This window comes from Neolamprologus brichardi, chromosome 6 (genome assembly GCF_056152115.1).
Source record: "Neolamprologus brichardi isolate AB-2024 chromosome 6, ASM5615211v1, whole genome shotgun sequence".
Lineage (NCBI taxonomy): Eukaryota > Metazoa > Chordata > Actinopteri > Cichliformes > Cichlidae > Neolamprologus > Neolamprologus brichardi.
The window spans coordinates 33,837,414-33,860,734 of NC_142109.1; the positions used below are offsets into that span (position 1 = coordinate 33,837,414).

At 41.3% G+C, this 23,321-nt stretch overlaps 1 protein-coding gene across 1 annotated transcript; it reads left to right on the forward strand.

Annotated features, from left to right (window-relative positions):
• Window positions 1-964: 964 nt before the first annotated feature.
• Window positions 965-21,770, forward strand: LOC102795210 (rho GDP-dissociation inhibitor 1-like). Its single transcript, XM_087842162.1, has 6 exons — window positions 965-1,069; window positions 9,533-9,721; window positions 11,499-11,582; window positions 17,169-17,245; window positions 18,212-18,275; window positions 19,887-21,770. The coding sequence occupies exons 2-6, from the start codon at window positions 9,535-9,537 to the stop codon at window positions 20,084-20,086; spliced, it is 612 nt and encodes a 203-aa protein (XP_087698288.1). The 5' UTR covers window positions 965-1,069; window positions 9,533-9,534; the 3' UTR covers window positions 20,087-21,770.
• Window positions 21,771-23,321: the final 1,551 nt, after the last annotated feature.

Genomic DNA, 23,321 nt, shown 5'->3' on the forward strand with positions numbered 1-23,321 from the left:
GCCGTGCCTTAAACAGCATCGAAACAAAGAATTTTTTATCGAGTTATTCGAATTACTCGATAATTCGTAGCCCTAACTGATAACTTTCAGCATCACACAGTGAAACTAATGTAGTCATGTTTTATCTTATATTTTTATAAAAACGTAAACAAATTTCAAGACAAGACTTGTATTTCTTCATGTCTAGACTACTGCAAAAGCCTTTTTACTTCCTGCACTCATTTTTGCATTTGAACACTGGCTTCCAGAATGTTATAGAATTGATGTAACTGATAATTAGTTTTAAGGCCATTGGCTTTACAACTTCTGCATCTTTCAACTGCAGTTGTGTGATAATGCATTTCTCAAGATCTACACGGGGATGCCTGTCCCTGCCTCACTGAAGACTTAAGGCAACAGTGTTTGCAGTCAGTGCCCCGAGGCACTGGTCCTTGGTTATTAATAAATAATAATGACTTTTATTTTTGGCCATTAGCAAAGAGACCAGGAAAAGGCCAGAAAAAAACAAAGAAACAAAACAACTAATTGAATTAGATGGAAAGAACACATAAATTGGTAATAAAAAAGATTTAGGTTGAAGTTATGGTTCATTACACCCATGCCACATATTATATATGATTAAGAAAAATTATCAGAAGGTGTAGGTTTTGTAAGAATTTGCCTCTGCACACACAAAAGATTTTAAATCAGACAAACAAACATGTACTTCAAAGGGTTTTACAAGTAAGTATTAGAAGCAATCAGTGTTTTTTTAATACACAGGTCAGTTTTCAATATGTCCCGTTATTGTCTGTACCTTTTATCACAGTACAAAGTGTGACAGCAGAGCGAAACTATCCCACTGAACCCAAAACTAAACACAAGCTGAACCCAAAACTAAATACAAGCTTTTAAGCGCGTCACCTACGTAGGGCGTGCGCGCCGCGGACCCGCTCCCGGGAACGTGACGCGCGGGCGGCGCACGGGGCGGCGCCGTCCCCTTGTTCGCCATACTTGCAGGAGATCCCAGAGAGCAACGAACGCACTTACTGCAAAGGCTCCTGAAAACACTACTGCGTTTAATTTAAAGGTAAGCGTCTCCAGCTTCGAAGACAGCTTCTAACACCCTCTCTAGAGCAACCATAACCGGCGCGCGTCCGTGAAGCCGATACGTTGTCGCGCCCGCTCCCGTCAGCTGATGATAACTTGTCATGCTAATGTTAGCTGCAGGCTCCGGTTAGCTCGGCTGAATTGTTCCCAGCGGTTAACGAGCTAGCCACTTGTCTCTCTCCTCAGTCCCACCCTGTGTGAGAGGGGGGGTCGGCGGCAGGAAAAGTTGAGCCACATTGTTCAGTATTAATGAGTTTAATCGTTCAGGCTAATGAACCAGTGGCGTGAGTAAACTGATGTGCTGTCAAAAGGAGGTTTGTTACCCGGCTAATAATGACAGATATATTTACTATTTTATCACCATGGCAGCTGCGGTTCATCTGGGTTCTTTCGCGGATAATACATAATTGAGGAAAATTTGCAAAGATCCGTGATATTATCTTTAAAATAAACATGCGTTCATTAAAATTCATTCATTGAAAGAGCTGTTTTGTTTTTAATTTAATTTAATGCAGGAAAAAAATATAGGAAACTCTGAAAGTCTTTGTGTTTATATGCCTGCCTAAGGCAAACAATAACACACTTTGACCAACGAACTATTAAATCTGTGTGTTAGTTAGAGATCAATACGTTAAAAAAAGCCCCACAAAAAGAGCAGTTACACTTTGTTTTTAATATATGTTGTTGTTACTCTGTTCATCTGGGATTAGATTTATCTAGATTACAAACGACAAAATGACAGTCAGACCTTCCAAGAACTAGTTTATGAACAAAAATGTATACGATTTAGAGATTACATGATATATTAGATTATTATTATTATTTCTTATTATTTTCTAAGTGAGCTTTTATATAGGTTTACATAGGTTCATTCTTCTGTCAGGTGTGTATAGAGTGTGAAATGATTTGATAATGAACCTAAATAATAAATAATCATCTGTTAGCCTCTATTACACTTTAACAAAACTTAAATTCTTTCCACATGGAGTTACTCATTAACAGTCTGCCCGTTATGAAGGTCACATAGATGTAATGGCACTTTGGCGCCGGTTTGTTGACTTTTTACTTGTTGGCGTTAACGTTTTCACAGCAGAGAAATAAACTCACACCTCCACAGCGAAAGTCTTTCTCTTTTTTAAAGCAGCAAACACAGCTACTCCCTTGGAGCATCTCATTCCCCCTCTTTGCTGTTCTTGAATGTAGCTGGAGTCCCTTTCAGCTGTTAACAAACTGTTGGCTTGTGTATGGCGTGCATCATGGCTGGATTGAACATGAGTGCACCACTATTTGAGTGATGTCGAATCGATACAGGAGCTCAGATCTTCTCAAATCATACAAAAGGAAATGCTGCAACATTTGGAAATTATAAGACTTTCTGGAGCTCTGGAGACTTTCAGTTTACCTGTTGTAGCATATTCACCTGACTATGATATGAGAAACTGTTTTGATGACACGGTATAACTTTGATTTATTAAGTTAGCATAACCAGGAGGAAGCCAGTGATGTGTGAAATAGTTTTGGTGACACTACTTTGGTTGAAAGAGGGCGCCATTTTTGTTTTTACTGTTTCATTTATACGTTGTTAACGACTAACTTAATGTTAGTTAATGTTAAAGCTCAGTTTGATTTAATTTCTTTCTAACTGTACCAAATTTAATAATTCCCTGCTAAGCGCGTCTGAAGAGCCAACTATATCGCTCTTTACTGAATTTTTGCACTAAAGAGACTTAAAACAGTCAAACAGCTAAGGTAGCAGTTAGTTTGTTTAATCCTTACCTGGTTTTTCTGCGCTGAGATTGGACCAATGAGAATCAGGTTGTTTTGACAGATGTGCTGAAATAGCATGCAGTTTTTATGCATTCTATGCGTAGACTGTTTCATAGACAGTCTGGCAGCTTGTGCAATATTAGATAAACACGGAAAACACGATTGTGGATGGTCCTAAAATATGGGAGAAACTGGGAAAAGCAGGAATGTAGACAGATTTGGTAAGGTGCGTCAATGCAGGTCCCCATAATCATTCTCTCCTCAGTGCTACTATTGGTCCACTAACAGAACATATTTAACTACTTAAAAAGCCCAGTGGATGAAAAAAAGAAAGAAATTCAATAAATGCAAAAGACGAATAACAAAATATAATATATTTTATAATTTCTCTTTGGCAAATAAATTACACATGAATAATACAAGGAGGCGAGTCTGTATTTCCAACCCTGCAAAAGCTGTAAAGAAAGAAGTTGTCAGAAGATATTTATTTTATAATAAATGGTTATATAGTAGCAGCTATGAAGCCCGGTTCACATATATTTGCTTATTGTGTCCAGCTTGTTGGTTGCATTGGTGGACATAGCAGATTCTGGTTGCTTAGGTAACCCACTAATGTATTTACCACCCTGTGATAAATCAATCAGTGGTATAATTCGCTCACATTGGTAGTCGCTTAAGATGTTCACCTCAAAGCTGAGAAGAGTTTGGCTCACTTATTTTCGACTGCTCCTACAAGACATTTTATATTCCCAGTTCTTGTGTAGGTCAGGCTCAGATTTTTCTTATATGTTAGTATTTGAGGAAAATTATCCAGATTTATTGATTAATGCAAACCACTTGATTACAAAAAATCCTCAATGTAACTTCTTTGCTTCAGTGCTTTGTAAGCATTTCATCCACATTTGTGACTAAAATAGACATGAAATAGTGACGTGGAGTATTAGAAGATTCAGGCCAGGCAGTTCCTACATTTCTCAACAAAAAGACTGAAAACACAGCAGCAGCTGTGGAGATGATGCTGTCACAGTTTAACGTGGAGCCACAGTCTGTCTACAGACACGTGGTGAAAAGCGGGGAGACGGTGCTGTTACTGAGAAAGTGAACTCAGCTGCAGTGAAAAAAAAAACATGTTTGTCTCGTCCAAAACTATTAAAACCTTTCTGATAAACAGCTGGTGTGAGTCCTTCGTCTATCCACATCAACAACCAGCACAAACACGGCATAAAGCAAACTTTCAGCTCCTCGCATACACCACCGTTTTCCTTACACAGAGAAAAATCCACGTTATAGCTAGAGAAGTTAGAATAAAAGGCTGTTTATGCAGATTAACTGTTAACTTAATTATGGTAAATGGTAAATAATTAAACTGGCAGCAGCCCAGTGTACTAGACTAGATTTATTTCAAGGCTTTTGCAACATTGTTTTTCAGATTTAGATGAATATAAAACATAAATAATGTCATACACATTAAATTAAATTTTGTTTATAGTTAAAAAACAAAAACAAATAAAAGTTTTTTTTATTTTTTTTATCTTGCAGGTCAGTAAAAGCATACATGGGGTCTGCAAAACTTTAAGCACTGATGTGGGGCTGTTAGTTTGGATAGTAAATTATTATTAAGTAAGCCGTCGGCAGGTTCTGAACATGTTGTAACATCATGATGATTCTTTAAAAAGCAATTACAGATGGCATTAAACAGACAGACACATACACACGCACACGGTCGCTGACTAACATGCACAAAAATGCTTAACAAACATTAACCTTGACCATCGTTGATCCCTGACATCATCGTCCATGAGCAAACACAGTGTTGTTTGCAGGTTATTGTTGTCTCCCTGCCGTGCGGGCGGCCAGTACGGACACCTAAGATTGGAATGCGATAACTCGAGAATGAGGCGACCTCGGAGCTTCAAATTATTACTATAGGTATTATCTATCTGCATATCTCAGTGAACTCAACCTGAAGGTCAGAGGTCAAGTTTTCTGAAAATCTTGTGAATGCGATAACCTAGGAACAAGGCAACAAAGGGGTAGCACCAGTCGCCGTAATTTAAATTATATTGCTGCTCAAAATTACAGCAGGCAGAAACCTCCATGTCTCTATTAAATTCTGTATTTGTTATTAATGTTTGCATGAGGCTGGCAGGGGTAACAGTCTGGATTGGCTGTTGCCCTGCAGGTTGTTGTTCTTAGTGTTTGATACAAAAATAGATGAACCCAACACCAAACAGAGGATGTAAACGTTAGTGACACACTGCACTGATGAGGCTACAGGCTCCCGCATGCTTCCTCTGTTTGTGAAATTGAAGTTTCTTTAAGCTTCCCGTCCTGTTTGTGAGCCTGCTGAAGGCTGTGTGGGGCGAGTCTGTCAAACTGGGTTCTAGTCCACTCATGAAATGTCCTAATGTTAATATTTGGCATGACAGCACAAGGGGAGTCTTCTTAATATCACTTTTATTAACTTCTTACATCATGTCCTGTGAGAGCACGTGAACTGTTGAAAGTGAAAACACATGGGGATACTTTTTTTTTTTTTACAATTCATAAAACATGGGATTTTTTCAGCTTTCCTCAAATAAAAGCACAAATATTATTCTACTAATTTATTTAAATCTAAAATACTTATGAGCTTACCGGAAATTAAATTTTTAACCTTTTTATTGAATGTTTGCTCAAATGGAAAAGCTTGTGACAGGAGAACTGTAGAGCTTAAACGCATGCACGATAGTTCATTTGAAAGGTAACTTCTACTGTCTGAAAATGTGACTGTTCCATATTTCAGACCTGTGCTAATCCCGTGAGGGATTGACGTTACAGGTGTCCTTACTCCTCATGAAAACATCTTCAGTTGTCCAAATTTAATCATATTAGGTTAAATATAAATATTTTATTTCCTCACTTTGTGGAGAAAAAGCGGCTGAGCAGGCAGTGGTACATTTGGGCGACCGTGGCTCAGGGGGTTGGGAAGCATATCTGTAACCAGAAGGTCGCCGGTTCGATCCCCGGGCTCTCTGTCCTGGTCGTTGTGTCCTTGGGCAAGACACTTTACCTACCGCCTACTGGTGTTGGCCAGAGGGGCCGATGGCGCGATATGGCAGCCTCGCTTCTGTCAGTCTGCCCCAGGGCAGCTGTGGCTACAACCGTAGCTGCCTCCACCAGTGTGTGAATGTGAGAGTGAATGAATAGTGGCATTGTAAAGCGCTTTGGGTGCCTTGAAAAGCGCTATATAAATCCAATCCATTATTATTATTATTATTATTATTTGCGCTTTTATTAGTAACAATACAAAGTGAATATCCTAAAATGTATTCACTTGAGTTGTGATTGACAGCTCACTCAAAGTGCAACTCAAGGTCAAAATCAGGGATGGCCAATTTATTTGAGTTGGGACACATACAGCCCAGTATGAGCTAAAGTGGACAGTTGTAGATTGTTTCCCTTTCTCTACAATGGTGAATGGACTGGTACTCATATAGCATCTTTCTGCTTAATTTGTGCACTCAAAATGCCTCATTCACCTAATCACACACACACATTCATACAGCACTTTTTATCTGACATGCACACACACACACACACAGCTTCTGACCTTCTGATGGATGCATCGGGGTCAACTCGAGGTTCGGTATCTTCAGCAGATGGACTGGAGGAAATCAATCCACTGACCTTCTGATTAAACAGAGCCTCAGTGTCACGAAGTTTAAGTACACATTTACTGAACCAACCATCAGTTATAAAAGTGAGCTGAAGAAAAATAACACATCAGTTTTCCACATTATGAAAAAAAACTGCTGACTGCCCATCAGCACGGCTCTTTAGGGTCACACTTTGCGTAAAACTGTGTCAGAATGATCACTTTCTGTGCTGCCCGATTGACCAAACTTTGGAGAATAAAGTATATGGAGCTTGCCTACTAATAAATTATTATATGGTCTCACAGAATAAGATAGCAGTATATAAAGGGATTAAATTAGCCTTTTGTGGGACAATACAATCTAAAAGCTACCAGTAAAAGACTGATGTACTTGCACGGTGCTCAGTGGGAAAAATATTTAGCTTTAAGAAATTTCGTAACAGGGAGACCATGCAAACCAAAAATATAAATAAAAAGAGTTAATGCCAGGAGTTTCACTCCTCGTCGAGTAACCGTGATCTGAATTTGACCTCAGTTAAATCTGCAATTTAGTTATGCAAAACATGAACTCAAATGAAGATTGCATTTAAAAAAAACTGTTGTTTTATCATTGTACATTTCTCTAATAACGCATTATATTTTTATTGAGTGGAAGGTATATCTGAAGTCACAAGAGAAACTTGACCAAAGTAAAAGTTTGGTGTTTAAAGGCTCTGCTTGATTACGGAGAATTTGTGCAACCAGCAGCTAATAATCACATTTTGAAGATGTTCTCGAAGTCTTACTATAGTCACACAATTTTGGTTCCTTCAGGTGCAAGAGATTGTGTATATAATGGTGCATTTGTAAGGAATAGAAAGGATGAAAATTGAAGCAGGATTTGGCTCCTGCTCCGGCATGTTTATGGCTGCGGCTCCTCGCATAGTTCACATCTGTGCTGCTTATAGACATTTCTATGATGCCTGCTAGTTTAGGCAGTTCATAAGACAAGAGAGAGGTATGCAGACAAACTCAAACTTACGATTTGCATCACAAAAATCACTAATCACTAAAATTATTTGGGACATTTGCATTATCCACAGTTCTTTTCAAACTTCCAGTCTTTTAGTTACAGCCACAGTTTACACAGTGTTGCATCTGAGGCTGGAGACCCGAAGCATTTAATCCATCTGTTGCTGCTGAAATGTAAACAAATGTCATGGAGGTATTAAACACTGCTGGCTGAGCACTGCTGTGTGGAGATGGAGGTACAATTAGTTCACAGCTACGTTTGCTGTATTGTTGAACTAACTGAAGCAGATTACAGTGATTTTTTTTTTTTTTTTATCAGTTGTGAAAAATGTGTAAAGTCCAGCCTAGTTAAATATCACCTAATAAACAAGAACGGATTATAAAAAAAATCAAGAGTATAGTGACTAAAACGATCATGGTGCATCAGATCTTTCTAGCGTGCATGTTGACATTATTTCACTAACTTTTATAGTCAGAGGAAACACATCGGCTCTGTTTTGATCCTTTTCCTGTACACCAGTGAGCTTTCACCCCTCCCTGAAAGCTCGGACTCGCTCGTGTTCAGCTTTGACCAAGATGATGGAAAAACCTGGTCTGCCTAGAAGGAGAAAAACTGACAAGTTTCCATAGGCGAACATGTTCTAGAAGAAAGACAAACGAGTACACCTGCCAGCATCCCTCACCCAAACTCTTAACTGTTTGCTATCACTGAGTTTGTGGCTGTTGCCGCAGGGTTTCTGAGGTGGGCAGCTCCAATATCTACCACAAACATCCTGCAGTACAGGCTGCAGGCTGGCAGGGACCAGCAGTTTTCTTTAAGAGTACTCCCTATGTCATAACCTTGTACGTCCTCCACCACAGCTGTGTACCCCTTTATTTCTTACATTTATCTATTTATTAAATAAAACATTTTATTGAAATTGTACATAAATCCTAAGAAAATCCCCTGTAAAATATTATAAGTTCAGTAAATACATCTTGTTTCTTAAAATCTCCTCCGATGTCTCCGAATCACCTCTCGGAGTTGGAGTTGTCCAGGAGGCGTCCTGTGAGGATGCCCAGACCACCTCAAATGGCTCCATTCATGCGCTTGACATTCTTTTAAATGTGAAGCAGCAGAGTCACTGCATCTGAGCAAAGAGAGTTTACGTCCTGAATTCTCTCTGCTGGTTTTTCCACATTACTGAGAGTTCATTGTGTGCAGAGCTGTCCTTAAGGTTTTTTTTAAAAATGCTCCTGTAATTATTTACAACATCAAAGTAGCTTCTCTTAAGTGATTAAAGATACACAACCAGCACTAAAGTGTAATTGTATGCGATGTATGCTAGAGTGCCAGTGGTGCATTCAGGCCCTGTGTTTTGTTTCTGTTTTGCTGTGGGTGGGAGGGGGGCTTTAAGACTCTCGGTCCAAGCATAGCTCTTCCTGCTTTTGTTACACTGTGCGTTTGAGCAGTGGAAAGTTTTTGGGCATCAGCCTCCTTAAAACGGGAACACAGTTTCTGTGCAAATGAAACACAAACCCATTGTCTCTGCATCAGGTTGACTCGATCATCTTGCTTTCCTGACATAAATGAGATGGCTTCCTTATTTGGAGGTTTATGAGGACAAAACAAATGTTATTCCTTGTTCTTGTTATCCGTGAAACTCTTCCCTGATAACATCGCTGAGAAAAACAAATATACACGACTGCGGTGTACACTATTGTGAAGCTGTTGCTTGGATGAATAGAGGTGAAAAAGACCAGACTCACGTCATCCATGCCAGGGGAACACAGTTGTTTTCATTTGACCTAAATAACTGCATCATGGGATGCTTGACGCCTCCTTCATGACTCCCCTCTCATTATTACTACTTCAAAGAAGTGAGATTAGATGACATAAAATGCTACACACAGCAGAGTTTGTCTTTTTGTTTACAACAAAACACTTGCCTCCCCAAGAGACAAGTGTTAGTAAGAATATAGGACGTCTGCCCACCTGCTTTCTTTCCATGCTCGCTATACCGTCACTCACATTTTTTCCCTCTCCAGACATGGCTGACGATGACGTGACTACGGAGCAGCTAGCAGCTATCGCCGCTGAAAACGAAGAGCCAGAGCCAGTGAACTACAAACCTCCAGCCCAGAAGTCAGTGAAGGAGATCCATGAGCTGGATAAGGATGACGAAAGCCTACGCAAATATAAGGAAGCCCTGCTTGGCCCTGGGATCTCTGAGGCTGGTAATACACTGTTTGTGTGTGTGTGTGTGTGTGTGTGTGTGTGTGTGTGTGTGTGTGTGTGTGTGTGTGTGTGTGTGTGTGTGTGTGTTAGGGCTGCCACAAACGATTATTTTGATAGTCGACTACTCACCGATTATTTTTGCGATTAGTCGACTAATCAGATCATCATCCATTGGACGTAAAACGTACAGCTTATTGCACCAGCAGCATCTGCTCTTATATAACTATCATTAGCTTACAGCTTTAAGTGTTTAAGGTATGTGCTAACTAAAAATAAAGACAAGATGATAGTTTATTAAATTTTAATGACATTTGCAGATTGTTTCGGTGAAGTTTAATAAACTCCTTGCTATCTAAAATATAACAGGACACCGGAGTAAATTCTCGAGCATCTCACACTTCTGATAATCAGTTGTCTGCTTGACGTTTATTCAGCTGTGTAAAAACTATAACTTTAATCTCAGTCAAACCGATTTACTCAGGAACAAATAAAATACTGAAAAAAAAAGCCAAACAATAACATTTTGAAGTTATCTAAGTGACTTATATATATTTAACCTGAGTAGCGAAAGACGGCGGTGGTAGTGAGCCTTGCCCCCGGCTAGCTATCGAGCTAGTGGGTAACAGACGTCTCCGAAAACGTCGGAGCGCTTTTGAAAATATGTGGTGTCTTGATAAACTGAGCAGATATTTGAGGTTTACACAGCTACATTCTCGCCTAAAAATATGTTAAACGTTTATTTTGTGACCCAGAAAGAATAATAAGAGTAATATTAAAACTAACTAGCTGCCGCCATTGTTGGAAACTGAGCTGGGCCGCGCTATGAATTCTGGGACACAGCTTCTTCTTCTTCTTCGGGGTTTAACGGCAGCTGGCATCCTTGTACATGCAGTGCTGCCATCTTCTGTTTCAGTCCGTTATTACACTCTTAAATTCTGCTACTTATTCCTGCGTCTTTTGGGATCTTACAAAGCGTCAAACGACGTGTGGACTATTAAATCAGTCGTCGACGATTTTGATAGTCGACGTAATCGTGACTAGTCGACTAATCGTGGCAGCCCTAGTGTGTGTGTGTGTAACGGTTCTGCAAAACCACAGTTCAAATTGTATCTCAGTTTTTCTTTAGAAGTGATTAATTAAAAACAGAAAAAATATGTTTATTTGATTTAATGATAAACAAAGAAAGTCCATTACTCTGATGTGTTTCTTGTTCACTGCTTCAACAATACACAAGAGGTCCCTGTAGGTTTCACAGTGCAGGAAGGTGGTGCTGTGAAGCAGATGTTTTTATTGTTTTCGGTTTGTCATTGAACTGTTACACCCCGTTTGATGCAGTGTGCATTTTATTACAAAAAACAGGACTAAGCTGTAGTTGTATGTCTTTATAGTAACCTGTGGCCTAGTGTTGTCTGTCAAACACTGATGATCAGTACGCTTCCTGCTGTGAGGAGAAAAGTTTGAATTGTTGACTGAGAACAAACTGAAGAGTAATTAATGCAGAATCTGTCCCAACTACAGCAGCCTGTCCTGATTTCAGCTCCCCTGAGTTCAAACACTTCAAACGTAGCTGATTTTTACATCACACGCAGACCTCCTATAAATGTCTGGGTTTAGCAGACCGCATGTGAAAACGACGTTAAAGTGTCTTTAAGAATAAATAAAAGTCATGAATATAAACTATGGAGCAGCCAGCAGTAATCTGGGTAGTATGAGACACATGTTTAGCATGTTTGTTATGTCTGTGCTGAATCACCTGTTTCTTTGGTCTTGTCTCAGATCCCAATGTTCCCAACGTCCAGGTGATCCGGATGAGTTTGGTCTGTGATGGTGCTCCTGAGCCACTGGTCCTGGACCTCTGTGGTGAGTCTGTGTTCAGGCAGAAATCAAGTAGAAGTTTCTGATTGAACCCCAACATTCAGTGTTTGATAACTAATGGCGCCAAATTGGAACTGTTGATCCTTCCTACGGGTTTCCGTAGATCTGGGGTTGGCAACCTGCGGCTCTTTAGTCCTTATAGTGCGGCTCTGCGTAGTTTGGGAAAATAAATGAGAAGTATTTAGCTGAAGTGTATTTTCTTCATGTTAGTTTTTTTAACTTGTAGTTCTAAATTGGAAGATTATTGTGATATTGAAAAATAAAATTATATTCTATTATTTTTTTCATCACTCAATATAAGCGTCACACTCGCGGAAGCTGGTGTACCCGCCGAAACGCCGTGCATTTATCGAGACTTTCAGGCCAAGTATGGCTCTTTGGATCCACATTATGTCAGCAGCTCCACCGTGAACTATGTTAAAAACAAACACCGCCCACGCCTCACAGACGACAGCTTACAGTCCTGCGTAAAGATGAAGTGACTTCGTACAGCCCCGATCTGCAGACGCTGTGCGCAGAGGTTCAGGAGCAGAAGTCCCATTGTAAACATATCACGGCAGACCCGACGATGTTTGCATGAACACGCTTTTCAGCATCTCTTTATTGATCACTTTTCACACACGGTTGCTGTACGCACACAGCCGGCTGTAGCTTTGCAGCTCACAGCCCGACACACACCAACACAACAGCAGAGAGAGCACAGACGTTAAGGCGGCGAGGCGTGATTGCGGATGCCGCTCAGGTGCGTCCGCCTCCCCTGCAGCGGCGCTGCAGACCACGCCCCGCCACACACATTAACCAGGTAAAATACATATTTAGGCAGAATTTTGCAAATATCTATTTTTCATCTTTCAGCAGCATAGTGCTTTTTTTCCAATTAGTTTTTAAAAGTCGGGTCAAGGCTCCAAAAGCCCAAAGGAGATATATATCACAAGTTTTTGTTTGCTACGTGGATCATTTTAGTTTCCTTTCCATTTCTTTAAGAGTTCAAAATGTGTTAATTACATGAATAAAATGTAATTTTCTCTGTAGCACTTCATGGATTTCATAAGCAACACACCGTAGTTGTTCACACAAACCATAAAGGTAAAAAGCAATATATACAGTGTTATCTTCATTTTAGACGTCAAAAAGTATTTGCTGCTCCAAGTGTTTTCTTTTGCGTGGAAACCGGGTCCAAATGGCTCTCTGGGTGTTAAAGGTTGCAGACCCCTGCCGTAGGGGAACCTGGGGAAGGATTATTAATAAGTGGCCCGCAGTTATGTTTGTTTCCGGGTTTCTCTTCTGGTCCGCTGCTTTAGGTTTTCAGCTGTTTGCTATTTCCCAGCTGCCTGGGCACCTTCTTCATACCCATGTGCATGTGCAGCGATCGTGGTTGGCACTGTGAAAAAAAACATTTGTGCGTGACTCAAGGAGTCCTGGATAACTCGGTGTTCCACCAACATCCTCACCTCAGTAATTTTTATTTTGTTTAAAGTTAGAGGAATCTGCTGCTGAGTTCAGTATGTGCGAGATATTTTCAAGTTTCTTGAGTAGCCGCACCAAAATAATTGTAAATATGAGAGGATATAATTGAGCATCCTCGAGTTCATTCAGAGTGATGAGCTCACCTGTGAAGCAAACTGCTGAGACAAACTCACAAACAAGTAGGGGTGGGGTGAAAAATCTATACGGGATAGTAGCGCGATATTTTGTATCATGTGACACCAAATATTGATGTTTTATTAAATAAAATAATCTGGGGTTACTACGAATACATTATTGTTGCCTTATTGTAAAATCGTAACCGTAACAGTTAATAAGAGAGACAAAATTAATATCAAGCAGGTTCTTTGAGTTCGTGTTATTGGTGCAGCCGTCCAACAGTCCCCGTTTCGCATGTTGCCCCTTGGGAAAATTAATTTCCCGGCTCCCATCTATAAAATAATTGAAACGCCTTTTTTCTCTCACGGGCCAGTAAATCTCCTTCAGTGGTGGTGGGGGACTCGAGACTCGAGGCCATGAAGCCAAAGCCAACAACGTGTTGTTCCATCACATTTTCACACCATTATTTTCTTTCAAATCATTTTCATCCTGTTTCAAAGCTCTCAGACGTGTCCTGCACCCCCAGTACAGACTCTGCCTATTATAACTCCATCCAGCAGCACTTACTCTGTGAAGGTCTGAATCTGCTACTAATAAGATTTACCGACACAGAAGCAGAGAGAAATGGACGAACTACAGCGACTGGATTTCGTTTTTTAATTTGTGGCACTAATTTAAAAGTTAATGTAAAATATTCCAGAGTTTTATAATCTTGTAGGTCTGAACTGCATCTTCTCACTCCTGTGGAGCAGCTTTGGGCCCAGCTGGCCTAGATTTGGATCAGTCCAGGACATTTTGTCCTGTTGCTTGTTGCAGCTTTTGCTGCTTTCTCAGATAAAGTTGTGACTGTCCACACGGTAAATAAAGGCACAACAGTCCAGTTTGACTGATTGTGACTTTTGCAAAAATCCTGCCATTAATTCTAGTTTAAAGTCACAGATAGCCCTCAGCTATGCTCGTGTGTCTGTCCTTAAAGCTGAATATTGTCAGGCTTAAGAAACACTGAATTGAGGCAAAAAGTGCCCCCCCCCTCAGGAGACGTTAAAATGAATTGTCCCCATTATGTTTGTATTTGGAGCTAAAACATGTTTTGCTTTTCAATAAAAAGTCCCTGAAACTAATATTTTAAGATGTTTCATGGCACAGTCATTTCTCCTCTTATGCAAGGAACCAAAACGTTTAATAAGGTTGATGATAAAAGGCGCCCTCACAGTTTCGGGTTCAAATGACTTACAGACTGGCCCAAAATATAAGACTCTTACTTCTGTGATCACAGAGACTGTGATAAAAAGAAGGTAAATGGCCTGTAAATGGTAAATGGCCTGTATTTGTATAGCGCTTTTACTAGTCCCGCCTAGGGACCCCAAAGCGCTTTACATGTCCAGTCATCCACACATTCACTCTCACATTCACACACTGGTGGAGGCAAGCTACAGTTGTAGCCACAGCTGCCCTGGGGCAGACTGACAGAAGCGAGGCTGCCATATCGCGCCATCGGCCCTTCTGGCCAAGAAGCTTGCAGGAAGAAGAAGGATGATTAGTGTAAGTTGTCTGTTTTTGTACTTCAGGAGCAGGAAATAAAACTGGAACACTAACTTTCCGAACTTTAAAATATTTCTTAGTTTCTGCAGAGGTTTGAGTCTGTTTGGGCTCACTTCCTTCTTTGTTGTTGGTTTCTTGTGAAGCTTGGATTTAAGAGGACTCAAAGGAAGAGGAGGACACACTCTACTCAGCAAGAACATACTAGAAACAGCTCAGTTTAAAAGACTTTTTTAGAGGCCTGGGAGCAACAGGGCAGCAACGGTCAGCATGGCACTCAGCTCCCACGGGACTGCCAGATGATTTTAGTGTCCCGAGGACTCACTGTAAATGTGTAAATGTGTCACGCAGGGCGGCGTGATTAAGGCAAAAAACTGAAACTGTTATAATCTGGATTATTTAAGAGTGTAATTAAAAAACAGACTAGAAATTACTGAACCAAAAAACATTTTGCAGAGGTTTTCCTTTAAATTCAGATATGATTAAATTAGTGGTTTGCAGATTAGTGGGTGGTTTTAAGTGGTACCAATCAGAAGGTCAGTTATTAAGTTGCCAGTTGACGTAGTGTCCTTGAGCACGATACTGAGCCTCATATGAGTTTTTGCTCGACGGGCTTGTAGCGTAGAAGTATGACAACTAATAACTTTACTTTCTCTTGACCAAAAGCTTTCCTTGTCTAAAAATGTCTCCTGTGTCGCCTCTTTTCTTAATCACTTATGTTCTGCACATTTTTAATCTTAGCTTTGTTTTCTGTACTAGAGTAACAATAGAACAGGATAGAGGACAGCACAGAGACACAGAGTATACAGGAAAAAAGCATGTTTGTTAAGACATTAGGACACTTCCATGTAGAGAAGTGATCCAGTGGAACTTGTGCTTTTAACAAGACTCTCTGTTAGTAGTAGATGGTGTTTTCGCCATGAACCGTTCGCTCTGCTAAGGGAGGCAATAAAGGAAGCACCGAAGCAGCTTTCCTCAGTATTTAGATCATTTGAAGAGCTCCCATCGTGGTTTCCATGTAAATGCTTTCAGGTCATGTCACTCTGTGGGGAACATTGCTAACAACCTCTCACCAGTCAGCTGCTGGGTCTGTGCTTTCAGGAAGGGGTAGATAACAAAAGAAGGTACTGCTGTAAAGGCAGAAGTTGCACATCGTTTAAAACAGAAGACAAGATGCTTGGGTGACGTTTTCATCCTGCTTTGGTGAAACAGCCTGACGTCTCTAATTAAAAGCAGTTTTAAATTGTTTATGGTCCAAGTTTGATCCACTCGTTTTTATTTCTTTTTAATATAAACTGATACAGTCACAGTCAGCAGCTCGGTACTAAAATCTAAGGTCATACACTGTTTTAGTCCCAGCTGGCCAGAATGTAAAGTAGATGTAAAATAAAAGCTTAGAGGCTAAAGTGGGAGCTCACTGTAAGGAGCAGTCCTCAGAATAGAAGCAGCTCAGTTTGTACTCGTGAGCTTCACCTCACGATTGTGATCTATAATTAACACCTCCTTATCTCACAGTAATGTTTGAGGTCTACAGAGTGAAACGATGTTAGTGGATGGTTCCAGGAGCTACGATAACATGTGTTCAGTGAATCTTTAAGATTGAAACATGAGGGTAAAGACATGTGTGCTTTGCTCCTGGATTCTCACAGCGTAACAAGGACTTTGGTGGTAACTGTGCTCAGTGCAGCTGTGCTGTGAAATATCAACATTGTGTCAGTTAATAAAAACTCAGTATTTTAGATAATTGTGTAATTTTACCTTTTTGATTTTATATGATTTATTGATGTTTACACCTTCATGCATTTGTGTTGTAAATTTATTTTTAAATTCATTTTTGCCAAAAGAGACAATAACAAACAAAGTCACAGCTCTGTGCCCTGCAGACTGTCTAGCTCTCGCTTTTTACCAGCTTTCATATGCAAATGTTTTACTCAATAATTTATTTGTGAGAAATCATATATTCAGCTGCCTCTCCAGTAAGTCTCATCTTGAACTGCAGCTGATGACGGTGGTGTTGTTCTCCTCTGCTGCCTTTGTGAGCTCAGCATAGCGCCACCTGCTGCAGGTTTGTGTTTGAGTGGCTGTCAAGCTCACGACGGATGTCCACAGCAGAGGGAGGGCTGCTGTCGACAGCTACAGTCCAAGATGTTCAAGTTCCCCCATCTGCATGACCTGTGGGTCGCTCTTGGGGAAGCAGTTAATGAAATCCAAGACAATAATAATAGTAACAGCAGCCTGGCCAAAGAGCCACGACACAGGAAGGGTCGCAGCTAAGCAGGTTAGCGAAGTTAGCGAAGACTGATCAGCGTGAGAGTGAGAGGATTGCATGAATGAATGAATCAATGGCACTAGTCCTTATAACAGATGAAATTAAAAAAAATGCTGAAGCGAACTGTCACTGAGGTTTGGACCTTATATTGATTTGTCTGTGTTTGTTGTTGCTCACAGGAGACCTGGAAGCCTTTAAGAAGCAGGCCTTCGTCCTGAAGGAGGGAGTCGAATACAGAATAAAGATCAGCTTTAAGGTGAGAGCTGCTGGTCTGTTTAAGAAATGAGTGCATCTGTCCTTGTTTTCTGCAGACCATGTTAAAGTACAGCTGTTCCACTGATAGTGATGTTTTCAAATCTGTGAAGTTTGGGTCACTGGACAGGACTTGACAGCCTCTGAGGCACATTTTACAGAAATATTGTTGGCAGATTGCTGCTCAGTGAGGCTTTGATATTAAAAACATTTATTTCCTGCCATTAACTATAGGAAATATTGCTCACTTCCTCTGAATCCACTGAGTGTAATGTAGGCACAGACGATGTACATAGCAACAAAAAAAAAACAAGAGACACACATTGTTATTTATCTGGAACCACATCACAATTACAAAGCTGGTTTTAGAGCCACAAAGAGCCATCTGTAGCCACATAATAACAAAAATACAAAATCTCAAAGTAATTGGTGTCAAGTCATCTGTGGTCTCATTAAAGCATTAATTGGTAGCAGGAGAATTGTAGTAGATGCTCACCAGATGAAAAGAGGCTTTTAAAAAACAGTTTTCAGCTAAAAGCATGTTGAAATCATCTTTTTGGTGCCGAAATGGTATTTTATGCCTGTCAGATTGTGTTATTGTCATTTTTGTCACTAGTTTCATAGAAGAAATGGGACCAAATTCTGTTTCTGTGAGAGGCAGCCAATAACGAGTTGATGTTATATTTATACACAATGTTGGTTCACGCTCAGGTTAGGTGCATTTTTAGGCTTGAATTATTCACAGTTCAGGGTTAATTAGTTTAACAGGAAAAAAAAACATTTCTCTGAAAAAGGTCCACAGACTGAAAATGAGTGAAAAAGCAGCCAATGTCCAAAAACCACTTTCTTCAAGAACTTTTGATCAAGTCAGAAGAAAGTCTGTTTAAAGAAATGAGGGCCAGCTCAAGACTTTTGCACAGTTGATCTGTCTTACTGTCACATGTCTGATGCAATGTCTTTGTGTCCTCAGGTGAACAGGGAGATCGTGTCGGGGCTGAAGTATGTGCAGCAGACGTTCAGGAAAGGAATGAAGAGTGAGTGAAAAACGTCTCTACAAACACAGTTCCTCTGAAGATCAGCGTTACTGGTTGGATGCAGCTCCTGCATGTAAAGCTGATCATGTGCTAACAGCCAAACAGCAGCCTACAACAACCAGAGGCTCATTAGCTGTGCTGCTAATCAGTCTTTTTATATACAAGCATGCACAGCTGTTACTTTGCTAAATGAGCTATTAATGTCAGTTTGGGGCTGATTATCGAGCCAGCCGCTGATGTTGAATCAAAAAGGTTGGAGCGAGCTGAAATGAGCCTGTTTAACAGATAATTGCTGGGAGTTTTACTTTGGCTCTTTGTTTAAAAACATCTTGTCTATCCTTGGCGCGTTAGCTACAGCACATTTGTTTACGTTCAAACACGTACAGGCCTCAGTCTCACAGTCACCCCTCACACGACTTAAATGTTTCTCTTCATCAGTAAATTTAAACGTTTTTTCCTTATGATGAAAGAGATAAAAGAGTGCGTAAGCACACAGAGGGGATACTGAGTCACAGAGTGATGGGTAATACTGAGTAACCACAGATGTAACAGCAGCTCTCATGTCACAACAACATTGTTACAAGCTGAACAAACAATGAAGCAACAATCTTGAGACCTCCTGTGATCCAGAGCTTCTTCAGGGCCTGAAGCTTTATAAGTTATCGAAAACAGCCTCTCACAAAATACTACTTTTTTAAGTATTATTTGAACATTTTTGCCTTTATTGGATGGTGGAGCAGTGAAGACAGACAGGAAAGTGAGGAGAGGAGAGACAGCTGCTGGGACTGCTGCACTCGCCTGCTTACCTACTGAGCTAAAGCGGCTAACTCAGGCTCTTTTTAAAGCCTATGTTTGTGTTTTGCATGTTTAGCTTCTTTTTAAAAAATATTTCATTAGATTTTTATTTTAATAACAATTTCAGGGAATCACAGAATGACTCAAAGGCAGTGCCGTTAGACTGTTGTGAATCTATTTCACCTTTTTTAGTGCAAATTAAAGTGACAGCAGGTTCACAGGAGAGGCAACAAGAGCACTCCCCAAAATAAGAGTGAGCTGCTCCCTGCAGCTCATTCAGTTTCAGTCTAGCTCCTCCAGGATGGCAAATCCACATGAAGGTTTTCCAGATCAAGAGTGTGGAGGAGATAGTGGGTATCTGCTCGTTTCTGTGAGGAGGAACGGGAGTGCTCCTGTTTCTGACACGCGAGGATCTCGCTGGTTGTTGTTTTGCAGAGCTCTAGCAGTGCTGCTCTTACTCCCCCTCATACAGACGAGCGTTCCTGCTGCTGGGTTGACGTCCAGCTCTCCTCTCTTAATATCTCCATCTCCTGCTGTGCAGTGCAACCTCGTGACAGCCCATCACAGTGATCTTATGTTACAGGATTAAGTTGTATAAATTATAGAAGTTATAGAAAACTTTTATAATTATATATCCATGTATATTTAAAAAATTAAGTCTTATGAAGCTGTTATTTATTTATTTTTTTGCTGTAACTGGCTCCTCGCAGCCACCTGCAGTGTCTTCATGGCCCACATGTTGGTAATTACCAGCCTGTTCACAATCTGAGCTGAGCGTGATGCAAAGATCTAACGTTTCCTCTCGTTTGTTGACAGTTGACAAGTCAGACTACATGGTGGGCAGCTATGGGCCGCGTGGTGCTGAATACGACTTCCTGACTACGGTGGAGGAGGCGCCCAAGGGCCTGCTGGCCCGTGGCAACTACGTCATCAAATCCAAGTTCACCGACGACGACAAGCACGACCACCTGTCCTGGGAGTGGAACCTGAACATCAAGAAAGACTGGAAAGACTAAAAGAGGCCTTTGTGTTTGGAGCTGGGGGTGTAGGGGGGGCCGCAAGGGATTCCCTCAGCCCCTCCCCTCCTCCTCCATCTTCCTCCTCATCCTCCTCCCATCCCTGCCACGTCCACCGCCATTTCTGCCTTCTTTGTTTTCGTCGTGCATTTCATGCTCTCATGCCTTATCTCACGCCTCGCTGTCTTAACGCCCTACCCGCCCCGCTCTGTCAGCACCAGTAGCAGCAGCAGTAGCAGCAACCTAACCCCCCCGTCTGTCCGTCCATCAACACCATTCCTGCTCAACGTTTCATTGGTTGCGCACAAGCCCACCTCTGTCCATGCACTCACGCGCCCCACCGAGCTGTGCCAAGTAGCACCTTACTCCTGCGCCCGCCGCCCTCCTCTGCTTCCTGTTTTTGCCTCCAGTTTTTCACTGCTTCAAGAGATTAAGTCCCGCCCTCCACCTCCCCCGAAAAGGTGTCTTCCTCTCTCAGTATAAGTACACGTGGAAAAGCAACTGTACAATCAACTTTTGTTTGCCTTTTTTATATAATGGTATCAATGGTTGTGTAATGTGATTGTATTCACACCACAGTTAATCAGCTGTTCTTAGCACCACCCCCCAGCATCCACCTCCCCGTCTGCCCGCTAGCCAACCGCTCCACGCTCGTTTTGCTCACTTACTCGCTCGCTGTCTTTTGATATGATTACCAGTACCTGCCTTGAAAGAAAAACAAAACGAAACACATTCATTCAGAGCTGCTCTACGCCGCCTCTTTCTTCCCTAAATGTACTTGCACGCTCCCCGTCAGATGGGAGGCGTGGCCAAAGTGAACAAGGGAGTGGAAAGTATAAAAAGTAGCTGCCTTACGTATCGATTAATATTTCTTTAGCATGCCTTGTGTGCACGAGCGGCGCTCGCGATCAAGTAGTCTGAATACGAAGGGCTCGCTCTCGCTGCCAACGAATAACCACCTGTAGCCCTGTTGTAGTGGAGACTGTTTATACAGGTTACTGAATGGCAGCTCTGCACATGCCCACTGCCCCCTCCACGCTAAACGCTTCCTGTAATCGGAGGGAACTGAATGTTAACAATTGGAGAAATTTTAATCTGGCACTCTCGCTTCTTTTAACCAAGAGGCCTTAGCACCAACTACGATCACGTGGAGAAAAACGGTAAAAACATTTTTAGATTTTTCTTCCCCACCCCACTTTGCCTTAATGTTTGCCCCCTCCCCGCCGCTCTCATTCGTTCAGATCGCTTCATAGGTTGCAGTCAGGAGATCCCAGGTGTGGAGGAGGCTGAGCCAGGCGCCGTCTGCTGCTGCCGCCACTGCCGGAGACCTCGGCGGCGTCTGGTCTCATCCGCAGACAGAGGAAAACTGACATGAACAGTCAGGTGACACTACCAGAGAAAACACATGCTCGCTATTTAAATGAAGAATGAAGGTTTTAAAAACACGACTGACCAGTGACATTAAATATGAAGCAAACTCGTACTGTACCGAAACACATGGATGTAAAGCTTCTGTTTGTTCCTTCCTCATCCTCTTCTTCTGATGATAATTATGAATTCCTATTCCATACATTCCTTCACATTGTACAGTTTCTATGAAAACGCTGGCATGCTGGTGGGGTTGTATATTCTATCATCATTTGTGGTTGCTCTTCTCGGTCAATAAAGATTTTGCTCAACCTGGCCTCTGACGTTCTGGTGTTTTACAAATAAAGCTTTTTGCTGTATTACACTGTGAATAAATTCCACTCAGGCTATGAAAGTGATGACTTTCATAGCCTGAGTGGAGCTGCAGGTAAGGCAAAGTAGCATTTCAAAACAAATGTATTTTACTAAAATTATTTATCTGTAGTCCTTACAAAGTGATGCTGATTACTTGTGTATGCACTGTCTGCTCGGATCAGCTTGGTTTGTAGCGTTTCAAAGTTGCAGAGCGCCCTCTGGTGGACAAACTGTTTGGTGAATGGTGTTTCTCCTGCCTCTTCGGTTTTGTACGGTGGCTGGGAAGTGCAAAGCGCAACAAATTAAAAAACGGCAACAAATTAAAAAAAACGCAACAAATTAAAAAACCACAACAAATTAAAAAGACACAACAAATTAAAAATCCGCAACAAATTAAAAAACCACAACAAATTAAAAATCCTTCACGGAAAGGGATTGTCTGAAATACCGGAAGTGACACGACGATTAGCCTAATAGGGCTTTTGGAGAGTGATGTCACGAGAAGGGGCGTGGCCAGGATTTTTGGTTGAGGCGCCATGTTTCTGGGCCGAACAAAGCGCTAGCGAAAGAGGAGCGAAAGTACACGGATAACACCAGCTATGGTTCGTACTTGCTGTGCGGTCGGTTGTAAAGTTAGATCGCACGACCGGCAAGGGAATAAGGTTGAAAATGGTTTATCTTTTCATTCTTTCCCCACCTGGAAGCGACATGAGGCAGCTCATGTATCGGATGTTACCAAAAGAAGGCGTCTAGTCTGGATAGCAGTTGTGAGACGAGCTGATATCCAGTTCTCTTCCATCTCCAAATATCTGTTGGTGTGCTCCAGACATTTTCATTCCGGTAAGTTATAGATATGTTCATATCACTCTTTATCCGGTCTTTTAAGTCTGACATCACTAGCCGTGTCTTGGCTCAAACTCCGCTGCAGGTCCATAAATCACACGATCACTGTGGCATCACTGAGTGTTGAAAAACTACCTAAAGTCTTTCATCTGTAATAAAATGATCAGCGTTCTGCTCTACCATGTGTAACAATTGAGTTTATCATCCAGGCATCCATGAAAACGAAATTAGCAGGAAGTTAGCTCGCTAGATTCCATCTAAATACAGTATAGCATGTCCAAACTGAGGGATTTTGGAAACAAATTCAAACGTACAGCTCTGCTATCATTTCCAACATAAATGAAGACGGAAAACTGAACAGCAGTGACGTTTGTAGGGTACTGTGAGTAAAATGCGTTTGATTTTCCCCCGAACATTCAAATTAGTGCAATCATAAATTCATTCATGAGGGACAAATTACAGTGAGAGCATGTGGAGGCTCTGGCTACGTTCACACTGCACGCGAAAGCGCATCAAATCGGACTTTTTTGACCGTATGCGACCCATATCCAATTATGGTATGACAGTGTAAAAACAGCACAAATCCGATCTGGGTCACTTTCGTATGTGGTACTGAATCCCATACATATCTGATGTTTTAGAAAGCGACCGCTGTTTGAACGGTCATGTC